This window comes from Rana temporaria, chromosome 11 (genome assembly GCF_905171775.1).
Source record: "Rana temporaria chromosome 11, aRanTem1.1, whole genome shotgun sequence".
NCBI lineage: Eukaryota > Metazoa > Chordata > Amphibia > Anura > Ranidae > Rana > Rana temporaria.
Window position 1 is genome coordinate 144,893,368 of NC_053499.1, and position 23,481 is coordinate 144,916,848.

Sequence of the window (23,481 nt, forward strand, 5' to 3'; positions counted from 1 at the left end):
CAGGCGGCTGGCCGGGACTTGAGCCAAGGCAGAAGAACATGGGAGCGAAGCTGAATGGGCATGCGCCCGAAACTGAAGAAATATTCCCTCCGCTCCGACCAGCACATGATCATCAGAAAGGGGCACAGATAATGAAAAAAAAAAAACACACCTTGGCATTATTATGATATTGCCAGCTGGATTGGCCGGGCTTGTGCCAACCAAAACCAACACCAAATACTGACTGGCCTGGGGCACTGTACCCTTAGTGGGTGGGAAACCCCAATATGGAAAATGGGGCCAACCATACAATCTGGATATGAATGTCCCCCTGATGAAGCCAGACAAAAAAAAACACCAACATCAGCAATACATCCAATTCCAAAGTAAAAAAAACTGCCATTGCCATTTCCTGACCATCACTATTGGGAAAACGGAACACGGCCATAAATCCATCAATTTAGGGCCAGATTCTCAGAGGAGATACGACGACGTATCTCTGAGTCCGGCCGGTCGTATCTATGCGCCTGATTCATAGAATCAGTTACGCATAGATTTCTATTAGATCCGACCGGCGTAAGTCTCTTACGCCGTCGGATCGTAACTGCATATTTACGCTGGCCGCTAGGGGCGTGTACGCTGATTTACGCCTAGAAATATGTAAATCAGCTAGATATGCAAATTCACGAATGTACGCCCGGCCGACGCAGTACAGTTACGCCGTTTACGTTAGTCTTTTCCCGGCGTAAAGTTACCCCTGCTATATGGTGGCGTAAGTGCAGCGTACCAATGTTAAGTATGGCCGTCGTTCCCGCGACGAAATTTTAAAATTTTACGTCGTTTGCGTAACTCGTTCCGTGAATGGGGCTGGACGTAATTTACGTTCACGTCAAAACCAATACGTCCTTGCGGCATATTGGGAGCAATGCACACTGGGAGATTTCCACGGACGGCGCATGCATTCGTGAAAAACGTCAATCACGTCGGGCCACAGAACATTAACATAAAACACGCCCCCCTGTCCCACATTTGAATTAGGCGGGCTTACGCTGGCCGATTTATGCTACGCCGCCGCAACTTACGGAGCAAGTGCTTTGAGAATACAGCACTTGCCCGTCTAAGTTGCGGAGGCGTAACGTAAATCGGATACGTTACCCCCGCGCAAAGATACGCGGATGTACAAGAATCCGGCCCTAAGACTTTACCTCTGAAAGCAGAAGCACCAGTTATGGTGTCTTCTCCAATGTCCCCACAAGGTGGCAGCAGCTTGATAGTAAAGTGATAATAAATGTAAACACAGTTTGTTGTTCTAAACTGAATTCTCTCTGAAAATATTACAGGTATATACATTCACCGCCAGTTTATTAGGTACACCTTGCTAGTACCGGGCTGGACCCCCCTTTGCCCTATAGAATTGCCTTCATTATTCGCAGCATAGATTTAACAAGGTGTTGGAGGGGGCGTTGTTAGGGGTGGGCTGGGGAGGCTGGCGCCCCGAATGGGTCGATAAAAAGCCCTGAGTCTTGGCCATAGAGCATTTAATAAATAGCCCCGAGTGCCGCCGAGCAGAGACCATTTTGTTTCCGAGCGCCGCAGAGTGACAGAGCAGGTCCCGCCTTCTGGAGCCTGCCGCATCTATGATGGACGTCCCACTGGTCCAATCCGGGACCGCGGGACGTGTGACGTCCATCATAGGCGCCGCAAGCTTAGAAGGCGGGAATTACAATGCCGCCCAGCGCGCAATGCGACATCCCCGCTCGGTTCGGGGGCTCTCCATGGCTCCTGAGCCTCCTCTCCTCTGGCTGACTGAGCCTCTTCTCCTCTGGCACCACGGCTGCCCGCCACGCCACATCCCCACTCCCTGCTCGGCGGCTATCCTCCCTTCCTTGGCTCCATTGCTATGACGGGCACATTGGGCGTGCACACCACGGCTGAGGTATGTGATGTCAGTGATTGTGTATGTATGTAGGACAGGTCAGTGTAGTCAGGTCAGTGTATGCAGGTCAGTGTAGTCAGGTCAGTTCAGTGTAGTCAGGTCAGGTCAGTGTGGTCAGGTCAGTGTAGTCAGGTCAGTGTAGTCAGGTCAGTTCAGTGTAGTCAGGTCAGGTCAGTGTGGTCAGGTCAGTGTAGTCAGGTCAGTGTAGTCAGGTCAGTGTGGTCAGGTCAGTGTGGTCAGGTCAGTGTGGTCAGGTGAGTATAGTCAGGTCAGTGTAGTCAGGTCAGGTCAGTGTGGTCAGGTCAGTGTATGTAGGTCAGGTCAGTGTAGTCAGGTCAGTGTGGTCAGGTCAGTGTGGTCAGGTCAGGTCAGTGTAGTCAGGTCAGGTCAGTGTAGTCAGGCAGGTCAGTGTAGTCAGGTCAGTGATTGTGTATGCAGGTCAGGTCAGTGTATGCAATGCAGGTCAGGTCAGTGTAGTCAGGTCAGTGTAGTCAGGACAGGTCAGTGTTAGTGCATGCAGGTTATGTCAGTGTGTACTGACACATACACACACTCACATAGGTCTGGGTATTTGTCAGGTAGGTCACCCTGCGCCACTCCACCAGCAGCGCCCACAAGCCCCCCCCCCCCCCCCGGTGCCGGCTTGGCTTCGGGCTGAAGCCCCTGGTCTTTTTGGAACCTAGCAACGCCCCTGTTGGAAACATTCCTCAGATTTTGGTCCATAGTGACATGATAACACCACATCCCAGAGGAGCTCTATTGGATGAGATGTGATGAGTGTGGAGGCCATTGGAGTGCAGTGACCTCATTGTCCAGTGGTGAGATGATTGGAGATTTGTGACATGGTGCATTATCCTGCTGGAAGGAGCCATCAGAAGATGGGGACACTGTAGTCATAAAGGGATGGACATGATCAGCAACAATACTCAGGTCGGCCGTGGTGTTTAAACGATGCTCAATTGGCACTAAGGGGCTCAAAGTGTGGCAAGAAAATCTCCCCCCCCACACCATTACACCACCACCACCAGCCTGAACCGTTGATTGATACAAGGCAGGCAGACCATTCAACGTTTTTCCAATCTTCTATTGTCCAATTTTGGTGAGCCTCTGTGAATTGTAGCCTCAGTTTCCAGTTCTTAGCTGACAGGTGTGGTCTTCTGCTGCTGTAGCCCATCTGGTTCAAGGTTTGATATGTTGTGTGTTCACAGATGGTATTCTGAATACCTTGGTTGTAACAAATGGCTATTTGAGTCACTGTTGCCTTTCTATTATCTAGAACCAGCCTGCCCATTCTCCTCTGACATCAACAATGCATTTTCCTCCACACAACTGCCACTCACTGGGTATTTTGGTGAGTGTATATTTTGTACATATTATAGTCAGTTTGTTAGGTTTCTGGTACTTTCTGCTCTGGCTGCGACGATCTCACACGGAAGTCGGAGCGGATATCTGGCTTTGACAGGTATCCACTCCCCCTGAAAGGTACCAAATGTGGCAGCGGGCTGGGGGGAGGGTGCGAACAAGCGGAGCTTCCACTTTTTTAACCTGAAAAGTGAAATCTGCTATTAAGCCGCTAATTATCTGGCTCCAACCTCCAAGGTGAGAGTATAAAGAGCATGGTGCTGGGAGTGGTTTTGGAAGCGGATCACCATTTCTATAATTATTATTGAGCGCACCAATCACGGAGTGATTTTAAAGAGACTGGTTATTAGGTCTTTTTTGATCATCTTTATACTTGGTACACACATTGGAACTGTATTGTTGTATTTGTATAGTATATATTTTTTATATGTGCATGTAACAATTTATTAAGGGGTTTGAAGGAATATCACTGTGTTGCAGAATTCTCTTAAAGCGGAGTTCCGCCAAAAAAAAAATATGAAAAGTCAGCAGTTACAAATACTGCAGCTGCTGACTTTTAGAATAAGAACACTTACCTGTCCAGCGCGCGGCGCGCGCCAGCAATGTGGACACCCGAAGGCCAAGTATTCCTCGGCTCCCGGGTGGAGGTGCTGGCATTGCTAGTAAAGGAATCAGGAAGCGAAGCCTTGTGGCTTCACAGCCTGGTTCCCTACTGCGCATGCACGAGTCGCGCTGAACGTTCTGAATGGTCCCTGCTGTCTTCTGGGACCCGAGTGGTCCTTGCTGTCTTCTGGGACCTGAGTGGTCCCTGCTGTCTTCTGGGAACTTTGCCGGCGCTGCCCATCGATTTCAATGTGCAGGGGTGCTTTAGGAGCGGTGTATTCACTGCTCTTAAAGCACTGCAAATAAGCTGCTTGCAGGACTTTAGTCGACATAAGAAGGAGCTCCTGACGACAACTCATTATGTGTGTGTATAAAACATCCGTCCACAGAATCTTTCTTTCATTCAAACCTCACCATCATGGGAAAGACCAAAGAACTGTCGGGGGACATCAGGGACAAGATTGTAGACCTGCACAAGGCTGGAATGGACTACAAGACCATCAGCAAGAAGTTTGATGAGAAGGAGACAACTGTCGGAGCGATTATTCGCAAATGGAAGAAATACAAAATAACCATCAATCGCTCTCAGTGTGGAGCTCCATGCAGGACTTTGCCTCATGGGGTGAGGATGGTCATGAGAAAAGTGAGGGATCAGCTCAGAACTACACGGGAGGAGCTGAAGGATCTCAAGGCAGTTGGGACCACAGTCACCAAACAAACCATTGGTAACACAATATGCCGCCATGGATTGAAATCCTGCAGTCCTTGCAAGGTCCCCCTCCTCAGGAAGGCACATGTACAGTAGGGTGTCCAAACGTCCCCGGTTTCCGGGGACAGTCCCTGGATTGAGGACAATGTCCCCGGGCCATGTCTGTCCCCGGGTTTTGTCCCCGGATTTGATTTGAACAGGGGCAGCAGTGATCCTGCATTTCTGGGTATTGGAGCCAATCATCGGCTCCGGCAGACTCGATGTCCATCGGTACACAGGCAGAACAGTGGTCTGGCTATGTAAACAAGGCAGATTGCCTTTCTGTCATTATACAAAGCAGGTACAGGGATCTATGCCTTCCCTTAGTAAAAACATCTCTCCCACAGTAAAAAAAACACTTGTTAGGCACACATTTAACCCTTTGATTGCCCTAGATGTTATCTCCTTCCCAACAAGTGTCGTTACTACAGTGACAGTGTATATTTTTAGCACTGATCACTGTGTTAGTGTCACTGGTTCCCACAAAGTGTCACTTTGTGTCCGATTTGTCTGCCACAATATTGCAGTCCAGCTATGAGACGCTGATTGCCGACAAAAAAAAATGTCCCCGGATTTAATTTTAAAATCTAGTCACCTTAATGTACGGCCCGTCTGATGTTTGCCAATGAACATCTAAATGATTCAGAGAAGGATTGGGAGAAAGTGCTGTAGTCAGATGAGACTAAAATCGAGCTCTTTGGCATTACCTCGACCCGCTGTGTTTGGAGGAAGAAAAATGCTGACTATGACCCTAAGAACACCATCCCTACTGTGAAGCATGGTGGTGGAAACATGATGCTTTGTGGCTGTTTCTCTGCTAAAGGTACAGGCCGACTTTGCCGCATTGAGGGGCCAATGGACAGGACCATGTATTGTAAAATCTTGGAGGAGAACCTTCTTCCCTCGGCCAGAATATGGAAGATGGGTCGCGGATGGATCTTCCAGCATGACAATGACCCAAAACATACCACCAAGGCAACAAAGGAGTGGCTCAGAAGAAGCACGTTGAGGTCTTGTGCAGCGTACACGCGATCTGACATTCCGACAACAAAACCGTAGATTTTTTTTTCCGACGGAATGTTGGCTAGGGGAGCATCTCTGTGGTTGAGTCATAGCCATAGAAACATTTGTAAAGAGGAGGAGTTAGTAAGATGACCACGCCCATGTGGGGTCGCCAGAAATATTTCTGCACCCAGGCGTCTGTGACCCTAGGATCGGCCCTGCCAGTCTCCAGACCTTAATCCTACAGAGAATTTATGGAGGGAGCTGAAACGTTGAGTTGCCAAGGGACAGCCAAGAAACCTTTAGAGAAGATCTGTAAAGAAGAGTGGACCAAAATCCCTCCTGAGATGTGTGAAAACCTGATCACCAACCACAAGAAACGTCTGACCTCTGTGATTGCCAACAAGGGTTTCTCCACCAAGTACCAAGTCATGTTTTGCTTGGGGATCAAATACCTATTCTCCCCACTGTAGGAAGCAGTGTGACACTTCCTATTGCTACATAATAGAGAGTTTCCACTGTGAGATAAAACAGGTGTCTTGTCATTTCATCGCCTTCCATTTCTCTAGAATTTTATTTGACAAAAGCACATGGGAAAAGTGTGAGAATTGTAAACTATGCAGACGGACGGGATTTCATGGCGTAGTGTATAGATACAGAGAACATGATAAGCCAATTTATAGAATTACACCTGCCTGGTAGCGGGGCGAGGAATGGAAAGAATTTCACACAGATTTAAGCTGGAACTAAAAATAAGGAAGTCTTCTTCTTCTTATTTTCCAGTCTCACCCGGGGTGTAAAAATAAGATCAGCCCACGCAGGCGCTACGGGGCCTCCAGTGGAAGGGAGACCCATCATGGAATTTTGTTGCAACAATATAAACAGAAAATTAGAATTCATATGAAGATAACACATACCGATCATTCTATTACTAAGGATTGCAGTGTGAGAATTACCGATCATTCTATTACTAAGGATTGCAGTGTGAGAATTACCGATCATTCTATTACTAAGGATTGCAGTGTGAGAATTACCGATCATTCTATTACTAAGGATTGTAGTGTGAGAATTACCGATCATTCTATTACTAAGGATTGCAGTGTGAGAATTACCGATCATTCTATTACTAAGGATTGCAGTGTGAGAATTACCGATCATTCTATTACTAAGGATTGCAGTGTGAGAATTACCGATCATTCTATTACTAAGGATTGCAGAGGTTGCTGTAGTCGCCGGCCCTGTATTCAAGGGGTGTCCTAACTTCTTTCAAAGAGGACCAGATTTGATGAAGTGAACATGCTTGAGGGCCGACCATTTTACCTGACATTCTGTGAACCATTAAAATTCGATCTAAGTGTGTTCGTCCGAGCAACTAATTCACTGCCCAACAAGAATTATTTTGCTTTTGTGGCTGTGTGTGGTGAAGAGATGAGCTTGGGCGTTCCATGAATGCCGCAAACCCCATTGCCATGAATGCCGCAAACCCCATTGCGATGAATGCCGCAAACCCCATTGCCATGAATGCCGCAAACCCCATTGCCTTGAATGCAGCACCCACATTGCCATGAATGCAGCACTCCATTGCCATGAATGCAGCACCCCATTGCCATGAATGCTGCAAACCCCATTGCAATGAATGCAGCACTACATTGCCACAAATGCAGCACCCATACATGGGCGTCCGCTCCATAGGGCAAGGGGGGCAATTGACCCCCCCTGGAAAATGGAGAAGGTGTTGAAGAATCTCGCGGCTGTGGGCTGTCTGAGCAGTCCCGGGCCGGATGTCACACAGACACAGTGAGCAGAGTGAAGCCACCTCCCCCTCCAGTGTTTATGTGTACACAGGGAACCTGCTGTGCCCATGCCGTGCTGATGGCTGATCTGAGGTACTGAATGGGATGGGGGGGGGGTCCATCTGTGCTGAAGGGGGGGTCTGTGCTGAATGGGGGGGCTGTGCTGAAGGGGGGGTCCATGTGTGCTGAATGGAGGTGTCTGTGCAGAATGGGTGGTCTGTGCTGAATGGAGGGGTCTGTGCTGAAAGGGGGGTCCATCTGTGCTGAAGGGGGGTCTATACATTCTCTAGGCTATATTTATATGGGCATGGAGTGAAGCTGAATTATCCCAAGAGCTATTTCACACTACCAGCTGGCCGCGTTATCGGTAAAGCACCGCTTTACCATCGTTTTAGCTGCGCTATTTGGCCGCTAGCAGGGTGCTTTTAACCCCTGCTAGCGTTTGAAGAAAGGGTTAAATGCGACTGTGTATTGTCACTGCGGAAGCACCCCCCCCCTGAAAAAATTTCAGCGGACGCCCATGCACCCATATTGCCAATAATGCAGCATCCCATTGCCATAAAAGCAGCACTCCACTGCCATGAATGCTGCAAACCCATTACCAAGAATGCAGCACTCCATTTCCATGAATGCAGCACTCCATTGCCATGAATGCCGCAAACCCCATTACCAAGAATGCAGCACTCCATTGCCATGAATGCAGCACTCCATTGCCACGAATGCCACAAAATCCCATTCCCATGAATGCAGCCCTCCATTGCCATGAATGCAGCACTCCATTGCCACGAATGCTGCAAAATCCCATTGCCATGAATGCAGCACTCCATTGCCATGAATGCAGCACTCCATTTCCATGAATGCAGCACCCAATTGCCATGAATGCAGCACCCCATTACTGTGAATGCATCACCCCATTGCCGTGAATGCAGCACCCACATTGCCATGAATGCAGCACTCCACATTGCCATTAATGCAGCACTCCATTGCCATGAATGCAGCACCCACATTGCCATGAATGCAGCACCCCCATTGTTGCCACCTTTTCTTCAAGTCAAACCCGAACACTTTAGCAGCCTGGGACACCTTTGGTGTGTAGCAGCGAACAATGGGTGTGCTCAAATTGCTCCTGCTGACATCATGGCTTTTACCTTAGTGATGCTGAACCTGCCCCCAGACAGCCGCCTGCAGCACCCAGACGGCAGCAGTGATTTGGGTGTGACTATCTTGGTTACTTGAGGAGCTACAGCCTGGTCTGAATAATGTGTCTGGGTTTCAGTCCACCTGAAACCCGGACACATGATTCAAAACCTGGACTGTCCAGGTGAATCCTGGACAGGTGGCAACCCTAGCAGTACTCCATTGCCATGAATGCAGAACCCCATTGCCATGAATGCAGCACTCACATTGACATGAATGCAGACTCACCATTGCCATCAGTGCAGCCTGATTCATGCCCATCTGCAGCCTGAAGACAAGGAGGGGGCGGGACGAGCGCTAACACACATACAGGAGAAACTCCTGTTTTCTCAGGAACCTCTTTAATAGAAAGTTCCACCTCCTATGATGGACAGAACAGTTGTCCAATGGCAGCTCAGGAGATGGAACTTCCTTTTAGTCAGGACGCTGTGTAAGCAGGAAATACTCCTCTCCTGTATGCACGGCACTCATCCCGCCCCCTCCAAGGCAGTCAGCATATATATCTTTTGTGGCTCCCGGCGCTCATGGATTCGTTGGGGGCCACAAAAGATATATATGTCAAAATTACCAGGCGGGCCGTCTGAAACAGGAACGTGGGCCGCTTTTGGCCTGCGGGCTGGATTTTGGACATGCCTGTTGTATTGTCTGTGACATCAGATGTATAGGAGGAGACTTCAGAATGGTTGTCACCAGTCACAGATCGATGTGAATTAAAGTATAGCCTCCAAAGTAGTTATACATAGACGTTGTAATAAAAGTACCATCATCCGGGGATTAAGGGGCGGGAACCCACATGGGACAAGATAGCAGACGAGGTACAGCCCCGGGGGCGGGGCTGTTGAACTCGCCAAGGTGATACCTAGGCCGCCGCCGGATGGAGTTCCGGAGACGCCCGTCCTCACCTGGAGCTAACTGGGGGGAGGCGAGCAGCTGAGCCCAGTAGGAAAATTGAATACATGTACACGGAGAATACAAATTGATGTAACATATACAATAAGAATACAATTAATAAAAATACAGTACAAATAGAGTACACATTGTATAATGATGCTCAATAAGTAATGAGCACCAAGGTGGACCGAAGCAACCAATTGCGAGCGCTAGGGGCATGTGGGAGTGGAGCAAAAAGGCTTTGGTGGTGGCATAATACATCCCGGACATACTAGGGGGAGTACAACTGGGTGGATCCGTAGTGGAGAAGGATCTGGGGGTTTTAGTTGATCATAAGCTCAATAATGGCATGCAATGCCAAGCTGGGGTTTCCAAAGCGAGCAAAGTCCTTTCTTGTATTAAGAGAGGTATGGACTCCAGAGAGAGAGATATAATGTTCCTCGGTACAAATCATTAGTAAGACCTCATCTGGAATATGCAGTCCAGTTTTGGGCACCAGTTCTCAAAAAGGACATCGGAGAACTGGAGAAAGTGCAGAGAAGGGCAACCAAACTGATAAGAAGCATGGAGGAGCTCAGCTATGAGGAAAGATTAGAGGAACTGAATTTATTCGCTCTTGAGAAGAGGAGAATAAGAGGGGATATGATCCACATGTACAAATATATAAGGGGTCCATATAGTGAACTTGGTGTTGAGTTATTCACTTTACAGTCAACACTGAGGACAAGGGGGCACTCTTTACGTCTATAGGAAAAGAGATTTCACCTCCAAATGCGGAAAGGTTTTTTCACAGTAAGAGCTGTGGAAATGTGGAATAGACTCCCACCAGAGGTGGTTTTGGCCAGCTCAGTAGATTGCTTTAAGAAAGTCCTGGATTCTTTCCTAAATGTACATAATATAACTGAGTACTAAGATTTGTAGGTAAAGTTGATCCAGGGTAAATCCGATTGCCTCTTGGGGGATCAGGAAGGAATTTTTTCCCCTGCTGTAGCAAATTGGATCATGCTCTGCTGGGGTTTTTTGCCTTCCTCTGGATCAACTGTGGGAATGGAGTTGGGTGTATGGGATTTTACTGTGTTTTTTATTTTGTTTTTTTTATTTTTTGTGGTTGAACTGGATGGACTTGTGTCTTTTTTCAACCTGACTAACTATGTAACTATCCCGCTACGGCAAGGAACTGACCTTCCCTGCCGAGGGGGATCACCCAAATGGGGCTGAAGGTATATACTCAAGGGTGGTAGGGAGGGGGATGCTCAGTGTGTCCTTGCAATTGTGATTTGCGTTGGGCAGACTTGAGCAGTGGTCTTGGGGGGGGCTGAGGTTATCCAATCCAGTCTGATGGTAGGTCAAACACTGGATAGAAGGGACAATCCAAAGCCTCTAATACAGACTAAGCCACAGCAGTTGGCAATGAGAGGTCGTCTAAGTGACACCATTGAATATGGTGAACTACATAAGGTTAGGGTAATAATATTTAAGCAGAGGCTACTCCCCAAAAGCTGGGGAGTGCTAAATGGTGGGATGCGAGGGGCCGGAGGCGGAGTTAACCACCCCAATGTCTGTCGCATGCCACCCAAGGGAGGCCCTTTGTTGTCCCCCACCCACATCCTCACATTATTTTTTCTCATTTTCTTCATCAGGCCCCGTTCACACCTAGGCGTAAATACGCCTGTAGTGTGAACGCCGCTGCCGCCCCGACACGCCAGAGGGATGCTTTAGCATTGCCCTCTATGGAGATGGTTCACATCTCCACGCCAAACACCTGATGCCTGCCGCCTGAAAAAAGGTCCCGGACCTTTTTTTCAGGCGTCTTTCGGCGTTCGGCTAGGAGATGTGAACCATCTCCATAGAGGGGGTCACAGGCTGCATTCACAATCGCTGCGTTTTGTCGCCGCAAATCGCGGTACAAAACGCCGCTATTTGCCGCCGCAATTCGTGGGACAAAACGCAGTGATTCAGTACGCTATAGTGTGAATGCAGCCTCACTGGTAGTCAACACGTGCGATTACGCACCTCCCCAACAGTCCTAGGCCAGGGCCTCTTACACTAACCATTATATTATATTATTTTACATATTTGACAAGCAGATCCTTCCCTATACGTCTGCCCCCTGGCTGCCACATGGGACTCTTTATGGTGACCCCCGCCTCCCTCCTTTGCGGGGTCCCCTTAGGTAAGCAGCTGAGCCCCTTGCTCCCCAATTTATATCTTGCAACTTGTTATTTGTATAATTGTTTGTTTTTCAATTCTATTGTAGACATGCTTCTGACGAAGCAGCTATCGCCGCGAAACTAGTCAAGACTAATGTGGCGACCGTCAACCCACACATTTTCCCCTCTCTGGGAATTATTTTATTGGTGTTATGTATGGTCGTTACCATTTTAATTTCTTTATTGTGTCCTTTTTGATTCTGTATTTAATAAAATCATATCTCTTATAATTTCAACTGTATTTTTGTTATCCAATTTACCAGTACCGCAATAGTCCAACTGTGCCCCCCCCCTTTTTTTGGCTCTTTGGTTTGGGGACCTTAGACCCAATGGGGGTAGTCCACAAAAGGGATACACCGGCGTATCTACTGATACGCCGTCGTATCCCTGTTTTTATCTTTGGAACTGATCCACAGAATCAGTTTCCAAGAGATAGACAGAAGATCCGACATGTGTAAGGGACTTACACTGTCGGATCTTAGGATGCAGTACCTCATCCGCCGCTGGGGGCATTTTGAGTCGAAATGCCACTTCGGGTATGCAAATTAGCACTTACGGAGATCCACGATGCTTTTCAACTTTCTTTTTTTTCTCCGTAAGTATTAGTTTGCAATCGTAAAATTAGGGCTGCTTTTACAAGGCCTAAACTGTTTACACCTTGTAAAAGTAGACCCTTCTATCCCACGTCGCCGTCTTTTTTTTTTCCAATTTTTTTTTCCCCGCCGCAACTCGTATTTTTTTTTTTACGCCCGTCGCGATTCTCAAAACCCGGCGCAACGTAAAACCGCGCAAAGCACGTCGGGAAAATGACGTCGTGAGCATGCGCAGTACGGCCAGCGCGGGAGCGCGCCTAATTTAAATGGGACTCGCCCCATTTGAATAGGAACGCCTTGCGCCGGCCGGATTTAAGTTACACAGCCGAAAATTTCTAGGTAAGTGCTTTGTGGATCGGGCACTTAGGTAGAAATTTTCCGGCAGTGTAACTTAAACGGGAATATTTAAGTTACGGCAGCTGGCTGTGGATCTGGCCCCATATCTCTATACCAGTCACAGGTCCCCTTTGCAGGCCGTCTACTAAGATGAACTTGTTTATCTTCGTAGTGTAGATTTATTACCCTCAGAGCTTCTGATCGTCCCGACCAGCACTGAAATTATTTTCTTTTAAATGAGTACTACACCACCTCTTCCAACACTTCTTGTACAAAATTGTAATGTAACTGTAAAGTTTGCCTTCATTTTGTTGAGTGCTGCGCAAACGGTGGGCACTATATAAATCCTGTATAATAATAATAATAATTCCCTGCACTGCTGCTCTGCCCTTACCTCCTCCATCCTCAACTCTGCTCCTGTAATGTACTGACTGAGCTGACGGCTCTCGATAAAGGCATACTTTGTGTTATATGATCAATGACAATAGGAGGTCACCAGGGGGCCCTATCACAATTATATATCAGACAGGAGGCTCATATCTTATGCATTATCTTTCTTTCTTTTATTAATGCTCACAGCAGAAATGTGTTTCTAAAATTCTTCAGTGTAAAAAACAAAACTAAAACAACTACCACCCCCAGCAGTCCGTACAGTCACTAACCACGCCCCAACGGGGGTCTCCATAAAAGGGGGCTGCTTGTGGTGGTTCCTCCTCTTTCTTTCTGCTCACAGGATCAGATAAGTACTTTTGTTGTTATCATCAGTTTGATGTCAGTTTTTTTTTTTTTACTAGGGACTTCAGGGATCCTTCCATCCCTGTTCCTTTTCTTCCCTCTGTTTACTCTTATCATCAATGTACTATATACCAGTTTATGTACTTTTGCCATCTTATTTCCCACTGTGATATTCTATCACTGTTAATGTCCCCCTAGATCGCTGTTCTGACAGGAAAAATTTTTCCCTCTAAGATCGCGTTTTTCCCGACATTCTAAACCAGCAGCGTTATTGCAGTACCCTGCTGACTCCCCCGCTGCGTACCTGGCATTTCTCCGCCATTCTGAGGGAGAACACGTCTCCCTCAGCTTTCACTACAGACAGCGCGCGCGTTCGGGGGGGGCGGAGCGTCTTCCCCGAGCGCTCCTCCAATCAGCACCAAGCGGCCGAAGTCTCGCGAGACTTCGTTCCCGGGCCGCTGGGACAGCCCAAGCTCCCCTCCCCTCCGTCGCCATTCGGCGCCTACGGAAGGGAGGACAAGTTGGAGCCTGAGGCAGTAGATTTCCCCTGCTCTTCCCGGGTAATAGCGTTACCGCTCGCACCCCCTTCTATTAACATCCCTATCTCTACAGGATTTATAGCCTAGCAGGGTATATCACTACAGGACCTATAGTCCATAACTGTCACTGAGAGGGCCAGTCGGCTTATTTACAGTAGATTCACAGTATAGAGATACTGTACAGCGGATCAGTATAGAACATATATATATAATTCTAGATACATTCAGTGCTATCCCTGCACTATTTGATTCTCATTCTACAGACTAGATATTTATATTGAAATGTCTGAGATTAACCCTCAATCCCTTAATGGAGAAGGTAACCCCAATAGCACTTCACATACCTTAAGTGCTTCGCAACTGCAGGATATTATTCAAATGTCCATCCAAGCAGCCCTGGCCTCCACTGCCCCGTCCGCTTGGGCTCTACAGCCCACTGTGGTACCTACACCACCGCCTCAGAGCGGCGAACCACCTTTAAAAAAGGGTAAAGTCTTACACAAAAGAAAGCACACCCTGGTGGTACTTGACTCCCCGGCAGGGGAAGAAAATAGCGTGCAACAGGTAGCCCCTACCACGGGCCACCGTCCCCAGCATCTATCTGACTCTGCTCGACCCCTGGACCCCAGGGAGACTCAAAAGGGGTATAGGTCCGCTAGAAGAACTAAGCCGGACTCCTACGAGGATTCCTCTGCGGAGGAATCAGCCGACTTTTCTGACGCATCAGAGTTATCAGATTCCGAATCTATCAGTCATGATGCTGGGGCCATGGCGACTGACACAATCGCCAATCCTGCTACGCAGGACGATGTCCTCCTGGACGCTTTGGGGGAACCATTATTCCACCCGGACGCGATTACGCACCCGCGTTCCGGAGACTGGACACCCCTGCCACATGTGGCACAGTATGTAGAGCTATGGGCCAGGAAATCCCTGGACAGAACAGCTCGCAACAAATTGAGGGCTGAGTGCCCCAGACCCTCGTTGCCCAAGAAAGTGGTGGCTACCCCGGAGGTAGACCCAGTCCTTACAAAATACCTGATCAAAACAGGTAAATTTCAAAAGAAGGGCATAGAGAGGTCCTTTCGATCAATACAAGATCGCGTCCTGGATCTTATGGGACCATTGACCAAAATCCTCAACTTGTCCGAGCAGGCAGTAACCTCGGGACAAGCAGTTGATTTACCACAACTGAGAGGTTGGGCGCAAAGAGCCCTATGCTTAGCAGGCACCGCCAATACGGCATGTTCTGTAGAACGGCGCAGGTCCATCCTGATGCGCCTAGATCCCCAACTCTCACACCTGGCAGAGTCTGAACCCGGCCCATCGGCCGAGGGCATGCTATTTGGGGATTCGGTCATAAAGGACATCAATAAGTTTGTCGGCTTGTTTTCCAGCTTAGACAAAGCGCAAAACTCTTTGAGACGCACGGGAGCCAATAAGGTTTTCAACAGGGCCGGCAGAAGTAGAGGCCGTTCTGCCGGCCGCGCTAACTTTTACAGGCCACAGGGTAGAAATTCCGCCCAATACCAGTACCAGGCTCCAACCTACTCCGCCCCGGTGGCTCAACCAGCACCGTTCTTCCCTCCCAGAGGCAGACCCTGGCGCGGACGTGGGGGACGCGGCTACCCTCGATCCAGACCCTATACCGGTGAGTTCACACTATACCACACTCGATCACATTCCAGTGGGAGGTCGGCTGAGATATTTTACCCACGCCTGGTCTGCGATTACGGCAGACGCGTGGATCTTAAGTTCTGTAGAGGGGTTCGGGATAGAATTACTTACCCGGCCACCCCTCAATATCATTCCCCCTCCCATTCGTTTCGCAAAACGAAACAGCATTCTCATAGACAGGGAGGTGCAGGATCTGATTACCAAACAGGCCATTATGGAAGTGGACCCTTCTTCCCCAGGTTACATCAGCAACCTATTTTTGGTACACAAAAAAGGGGGGGGCTACCGCCCAGTGATCAACCTCAGAAGTTTAAATCAACACGTCCAGTATCGACACTTCAAAATGGAAGGGATTCACTTCCTAAGAGACCTTCTCCAACCCAGGGACTGGCTGGTGAAAGTAGATCTCAAAGACGCATATCTGACGGTCCCCATACATCCGGACTCCCAGCATTTGCTGCGGTTCCCGTGGAAGGGCAAGATGTGGCAGTTCACTTGCCTCCCCTTCGGCCTATCATCCGCCCCATGGTGTTTCACCAAAATCATGAAACCCGTGGTGGCAGCTCTAAGGAGCAGAGGAGTGCGCCTGATTATTTATCTGGACGACATCCTCATTATGGCCCATTCAAAACCCCAAGCTCTTCTCCACATGTCATGGACCATGTCACTCATACAGAAACTAGGATTCATAATCAACCACGACAAGTCGGTTCTAATCCCATCCAGACAGATGGAGTTTTTAGGGTTTACAGTGGACACCATCCAGTCTACCCTCAGCCTCCCCAAGACCAAACTTACGCTCATCCGCAAGGAGATTCGCTCTGCCCTTCGCAGGGGATGCCTCTCCCTACGTACTCTGGCCCGGCTGGTGGGCCTATTGGCGGCCTCTATCCAGGCCATATTTCCAGCCCCTCTGCATTACAGAGCCCTTCAGAGGCTCAAGATCATGCACCTAAGACAGGGCCTCGGATACTCGGACGAGATCCCTCTTTGTCAGGAGACCACCGAGGAATTGAAATGGTGGCTTCACCATGCCGTCGAGTGGAACGACAAAACCATATTCAGTCCCAATCCAGATGTGGTCATAGAGTCGGATGCCAGCCGCTTGGGCTGGGGCGCCCGGTGCGGCGTAGCCTCTACAGGAGGGACCTGGTCACAAGCAGAGACATCCCTCCATATCAATGCACTAGAACTACTGGCAGCTCTGTTTGCTCTCAAGAGCTTCATGCCTCACTCTCCCGCACGCTGCATTCTTTTTCGCATGGACAACGTTGCAGCGGTGCAATATGTCAACCGCCTGGGGGGCACCAGGTCCAAAGCCTTGGCATATATCGCGAAGGATTTCTGGCACTTTTGTCTGGCCCACAACATCACTCCTATAGCGGAGTACATCCCGGGTACACTCAACTCCGTGGCCGACTGGAACTCTCGATATCTTCGGGACTCCAGCGATTGGAGACTAGAACGATCAATTTTTCTCCTCTTGCAAGAGCTTTGGGGTCCGCTATCCTTCGATCTATTCGCCTCTCGACTCAACCGTCAACTGCCTCGCTTCTTCAGCTGGAGGCCAGACCCGGAGGCTTATGCAGTGGACGCTCTCCGCCAACCTTGGCCGGAGGGAACACACTACGCTTTTCCCCCCTTTCAAATAATATCCAGACTTCTCCTCCGGATAACCAACCTGGGAGCAACTGTGGTACTGTTAACACCATGGTGGCCTACCCAACCTTGGTTCCCACTGTTGTTAGCAATGTCGATAGATTTTCCCAGACTTCTTCCACAATTTCCTCACCTCCTCACCAACCCGACCGGGGACCCTCACCCCCTAGTTCTCGAGAGCAGCCTTCCGCTTCTCGCGTGGTTAGTATCGGGATCCCAACCCCTGATAGAGTGCTTTCAGAGTCAGCTCGGAACCTCCTCGCCATGGCCTGGGCCCCCGGGACTAGATCGGCATATCGATCAGCCTGGAGACGATGGGTTTGTTGGTGTGATCAACGACAAGTTGATCCCGTTCAAGCCCCTGTACCACTAGTGGTTAACTATTTGGCTGACTCCTTTGACTCCGGTAGCTCCTATAGCTCCATTAATATCTACCGATCAGCTATCTCAGCATATCATCATCCCGTAGATTCCCTACCCATTGGCAGACACCCTTTGGTGTGTCGACTTCTGAGAGGCGCGAAATTCCAACGTCCCCCCAGGCCTAGATACCAAGCGACCTGGGACGTTTCCAAGGTGCTGGATATGTTCGCCAGTTGGGGGGACAACTCAGATCTCTCCCTTAAAATGTTATCCATTAAATTAACAGTACTTCTATGCCTCATCTCCGTTAAGAGAGTGTCAGACGTTAGAGCCCTGGACTTTTCCAGGCGACAGTTCTCACCACAGGGAGTTGAATTTTCCATTACACGCAGGACGAAAACCGGCATCACCTCGGTTTTCTATCCTTCATTTCCGGATCATCCGCTTCTCTGCGTCGTTCGTTGTCTACAGACATACGAATCCCAGACCTCTGCTCTGCGCCCCGCGGGCTCTTCGCAGCTCCTTCTGTCCTATGTGAAACCCCATCTGCCGGTCTCGTCTGCCTCATTGGCGCGATGGGTTAGGACCGCCATGGACATGGCGGGGATTGACGTCACCCTTTTCGGGGCCCACTCCACCAGAGGTGCCATGGCCACCAAGGTGATCGTTTCAGGAGGCTCTCTTTACGATTTATTGAAAGCAGCGGACTGGTCCTCGGAGACCACGTTCCGTCAATTTTATTTCAGACCTAGGGATCACATTTCTAGGTCAGTTCTCTCTTAAGGTTATCATATACTATGTCATTGATATGTTTGTTACATGAGCTTTGAACTTGCATAAGATATGAGCCTCCTGTCTGATATATAATGGGAGATTTTCCTAGCTTGTGACGGAAAATATTAATTATATGAAGACAGGAGGCGAGTATCTTCCCTCCCTACCCTCCCTATTACGATTGTTTTCTCTTCTTTACAGGTTACTGACCGACAACCTGCGTGTTGCAGACGGAGTATCCAGTTTAAAGGATGACGAAATCCCGTCCGTGGGTTGAAACATAGACCTGCTTCGTTTCCTCGTTGGGATCGTTCGTTTCCTGGACCCCTGTTGGGTCACAGTGGAGGATTGCCTCTTCTTCACAGAAGACTCTGGACGTCGACCGGCCGGTCTAGATTCCAGGGTTACACCTCTACAATTTGTTTGGTGCCGTTTTACTCAAGGGAGTGTCGCAGCAAGAAAGAGGAGGAACCACCACAAGCAGCCCCCTTTTATGGAGACCCCCGTTGGGGCGTGGTTAGTGACTGTACGGACTGCTGGGGGTGGTAGTTGTTTTAGTTTTGTTTTTTACACTGAAGAATTTTAGAAACACATTTCTGCTGTGAGCATTAATAAAAGAAAGAAAGATAATGCATAAGATACTCGCCTCCTGTCTTCATATAATTAATATTTTCCGTCACAAGCTAGGAAAATCTCCCATTTTCCATGATCTGTAGTTACACCCCTGAATCTCACTAATTGCTTAGATGTATTTTTGTCAACAACATCCCCCCCCCCCCCCAGAAACTGAACCCAACAATTTAACAATTTTTTTTTCACACAGTACAATGACAGATGCATTCATGCTAATTGAACCAATCTGCAACATTGTTCAATTTGGTCTGGAATTGGCACCACTGACATGGATGTATGAGACCCCCCCGCTTTCCCTTCATGTAGGTGTGAGTTCAGATAAATAAAAATGGAGAAAAAAAGAATTTGCAAATAATCAAAACATTTTTTTTCCTTCCAAGAAAACTTTATTTTTTCTCTCTGGTGACGAACACCAAACCTCCGGGCCCATACAGAAAAATGGAGCCCAATTAAAAAATTACAATCAATTCACAACTTCATAAAGGCTCATATTCAAACCCCAAACCAATACATTCAGTACATAAAAATAAAACAAACAATCTCATAAGCGCACAGCGTCATCAGAAATAACACAAAATAATAAATAATATAAACGATATTACACATTCAATAGATTTAAATATTTAAATATTACTTAAATAAATATTAATCGGCTTATTAACAATTATTGATATACATACAATTTCATATACACATAATAATCCCAGACGATTATGTATATACTGTATACAGTTTATATAAAGAAAAAATATTTTTACTGGTAATAAGTGCTATATTATAGCACTCTTAGTCTGATGCCTCGTACACACGATCGGAAATTTCCGATGAAAAAAGTCCGACTGACTTTTTCCATCGGAAATTCCGACCGTGTGTATGCCCATCGGATATTCCGAGGAATTCCATCGGAGTTTACATAGAGAACCCGTTTTCTTTTCCTCCGTCGGAATTCCGATGTGAGTTTGGTCGGGCAAAAGCCTGATCGTGTGTACAGGGCATTGGATTAAAGATCAGGTTGTTTAGTATCAGGGTTGGTGGATCTGTAGCATTGGGACTATTGAAAGGGTCTGTGCAGGTAACGAGAGTTCAAGGACTTCATTGCGCTGCTCGGCCTGCACAGACCCATCCACCATACAATAAGACATAAGGCTCAATTCACAAAGCTAACACACCAGGGATAAGGCTCCTTAATTTCCACAAAAAAAATGGAAGTTATTTTCCGCTCAGTCCAAAGAGATTTGGAAAGGACAGCCACGTTCACAGCTGAACCCATAATCCTACTCCTCTCACACTATACAATTTATACCCCAAAAATAAAAAAGCATTAATCACACTATGCAAGGAAAGAATTCTCGTGAATACCGGAGAAGTCTACTTTACATGATTCTGTGAACCAACCAGTGATCCATTTTGAGAATCAAAAAAAAATGAAAAATGCGGTGGCCCCCGACACAGGACGAACATCGACACCACGGAGGGGCCACCGCTGAAAGCTCAGGATAAACAGTGAAATGTTTTAAAACAAACAAACTTTTTGTGACATAGTCACAACGTTGGGTCTGGTAATTGGAGGCGCTCCATAGGAGAGATCATTTCTATTAATAAAGAGGTACGACACAGGTGCAGGCCACGGGGACGTTCAGGTACTCTATCCTGAACGTGTACATGTTTCTGTTGTGTGGGCAGGTTTCCTTCCGCAGCACCAGCATGCTTTGGTTAACAGCGGCAGAGTTCAAGGAGCTGGTCTCTTTTCCGGTAAAGGTGCTGATGCAGTGGTTGCACAGGCACTTGGCAAAGGCCAACTTTTGGGGGAAGCGGTCCTCATCCACATCAATCCTGCAGAGATCGAGAAAAGTTGTTGTTAGAAAAGCAAATCTACATTTTAACTTCATCCCTACAGCAGAACTTTGTGATTGTAATGTTGTGCACAGGTGTCAAACACAAGGCCCGCGGGCCGAATCTGGCCCTCCAGGCCATTTCATGTGACCCTCGCACCTATCCTGGTCCTCCTCCAGACCCTTACTTTCTGCTTTCAAGCAATGCATCCAGCCTCTTCCCAGCAGCAGCATAAGGAAAAGGGTGGTGCGCTGTGATTTGAGGGAGATTGGGGGACTCAACTTCTGATGGTTGGGTGGGCCTTGACATCTAATGTAATGGGAGGGGATGCGCTGGACATCTAATCTTACAGATACAACTGGCCCTTTTGAGAACAATCATAATGCTGATGCGGCCCACGATAATATTGAGTTTGACACCCCTGTTGTAGGGTGTCAGTCTACAAGACTCAGTGGAGAACACTAATCTACTTCGCTATTGGTAATCAGATGATCCAAAAAGTTGCCTTTACGTTAAAGCTCTCCCTTAGTTGGTCTGCTGGGATTTTTTAACTCATCCTACTTTGATGTCACAATGTAACGTGTGGGATTGTTTCCTACCTGTAGGTCCAGGGTGAGATGGAGCGCTCGGATATGTCTATGCCTTTTGAAATAACTTCGTAGTTTGGGCAGCTGACTTGTGGGTTCCTCTTACGCCTTTTCCTCTTTTCAGGATTCTCCAGCTGCTCCACCAGCTTCACAGAGCTGTACTTATTCCAGTCCATCCGGTGACCAACGAAACGCTGCGCCACTTTTTCGCCCGATTCCGCCAGATCTTGGTCGCTGAAACAATTTGCAAGCTCATGGGACTTGTGTGATCCTCTTAAATGACGACTGGCATAGCAGTAACTGGCCGAGATAACTGCCAACAGTAAAAACCACTACAAGGGAAAAGAAAAAAATAATAATTCAATAAACGTTTTGAATAGTCACTAAACTGACTTGAAATTCCTCAAAAGATGACAATTACTTTAAGCCAGCCTTACTTAACCAGAGGTAGCTTGGGGTTCCTTGATCAATGAGCTAATTCTGCCTTTTCGATGAATAACCACTCACAAAAATTATCTTTTTAGCTACCAGTAAAGGTGAGGGATCCTTCCCAATGGCCACAAGTAATTATTGGCAGGGGTTCCCTAAGACCGGTAGGCATGTTCAAGGGTCGCCCATGTTACTAAGGTTGAGAAAGACTAAATTAAATAAATATACATGAATATTTTGTCTATTTTTACTGTGTTCAGTAGTCCAATTCCAATACTGATTCTACATTTCATGCTGTGTTATGAAAAATTACAATAAGCCTTAATAAAAATTGGTTAAATAAAGTTAATAAAATACATAAAAATTGTATATATTGCATAAAAAAATGAATATTAGAAGAATTCCAACAACTTATTTGGAGAATTTTCTATAGCTGATGGCTTAAAATGTATCCCAAGCTAGTAATTCACTCAAATATTTCAAAGTGCAGTACCCCTAGTAGACTGTAGGTGGTGTACTGAAATTTGACACCACGGTCTATTCAAAGCATCAGTTTTCCCTCTTCCTCTGCTGTGGCCCCTAAAATCCATCACAGTGCCCTGAGCTATCTGAATAGATAGTAATGTCTCCTTGCATGGAATTTCAAGCAAAGAAAAGTAGTAGACGGAACAGCAGATTGCCTGAGATGAGCTGAGACTTACCAGTGTATGCATGGCTGACAATGGATGCTTGTGCTTTGTCCTTTCTGCTCAATGGAAAGTTCTTTGTTATGATCCCAGAGAGGATTTTGAAGCCTTGTTGAGTCTGTTTTGTGGTCCTAAATGGGAGCATTTTATAGAGACACCTGAAAGGTTCTCCCTGCCCTCGGAAAATCCAGGTGTAGAGGACACTGCCTCCTCCTACGTAGGGGGAAGTGCCATTTACAATTGTTCCACTTCCTTGTTAGTTGCAGGTAAAGTTGCGAGAAGAATTTCACTCATTCATTCCAATCTATTTTTATTTTTTCACCGTGTATGCAAAGCTGCAAGGTTCCCTGCAGGGGGAGCAATGCTCCATCACACCTTGCCGGGCCTCAGGCGCCTTGCTCAGAATTTCCATATTGTGCAAACGTTTTTTGGTTTAGGATTTAAAATAAAAAATAAAAATTAAAAGGTGCGATTAAAGATACATTTTAGGTAGAATGTGTTCCAATTTTTGTGTGTGAAGCCTTACGGGTGCTATAGCTTAATTTTATGGCTTCCAATTTGAACTCGAAAAATTGGAACAGGATCAATAGAGGCCGGAGCTTTTCTTGCCTAAAAGTTTCAGACTGAATAGTAAGATTGGCTGTTGTAGCCATGACAGTTTGTATCATTTTAACAGTATAGTATTCTTTGCTGTAATAGTATACATTTCCCCAAAGCTTGCTGTTGTGTTGGCAGTTGGCGGAAATTGGTTGGCAAATGGGGTCTTCTGGCTTTAGGCTTTCAAAATATATGTAAAAAAAATTGTTCCACATGCCCCTTGACTCCTAACCCTGACCTTTAGGCTTCCCCTTGTTTACTATAAATCAGGGGTCTCTAAGTTTTGTAAACAAGGGAACAGTTTCCGGTCGTTCAGACT

At 47.4% G+C, this 23,481-nt stretch overlaps 1 protein-coding gene across 1 annotated transcript; it reads right to left on the bottom strand.

The window, feature by feature from the left end:
• Positions 1 to 19,957: 19,957 nt before the first annotated feature.
• IL17C (interleukin 17C) lies at positions 19,958 to 22,778 on the bottom strand. Its single transcript, XM_040329370.1, has 3 exons — positions 22,581 to 22,778; positions 21,463 to 21,782; positions 19,958 to 20,863 (listed from the first exon to the last, which is right to left on the bottom strand). Exons 1-3 carry the CDS (start codon positions 22,590 to 22,592, stop codon positions 20,626 to 20,628), a joined length of 570 nt encoding a protein of 189 aa, XP_040185304.1. The 5' UTR covers positions 22,593 to 22,778; the 3' UTR covers positions 19,958 to 20,625.
• Between the last annotated feature and the right edge of the window lie 703 nt (positions 22,779 to 23,481).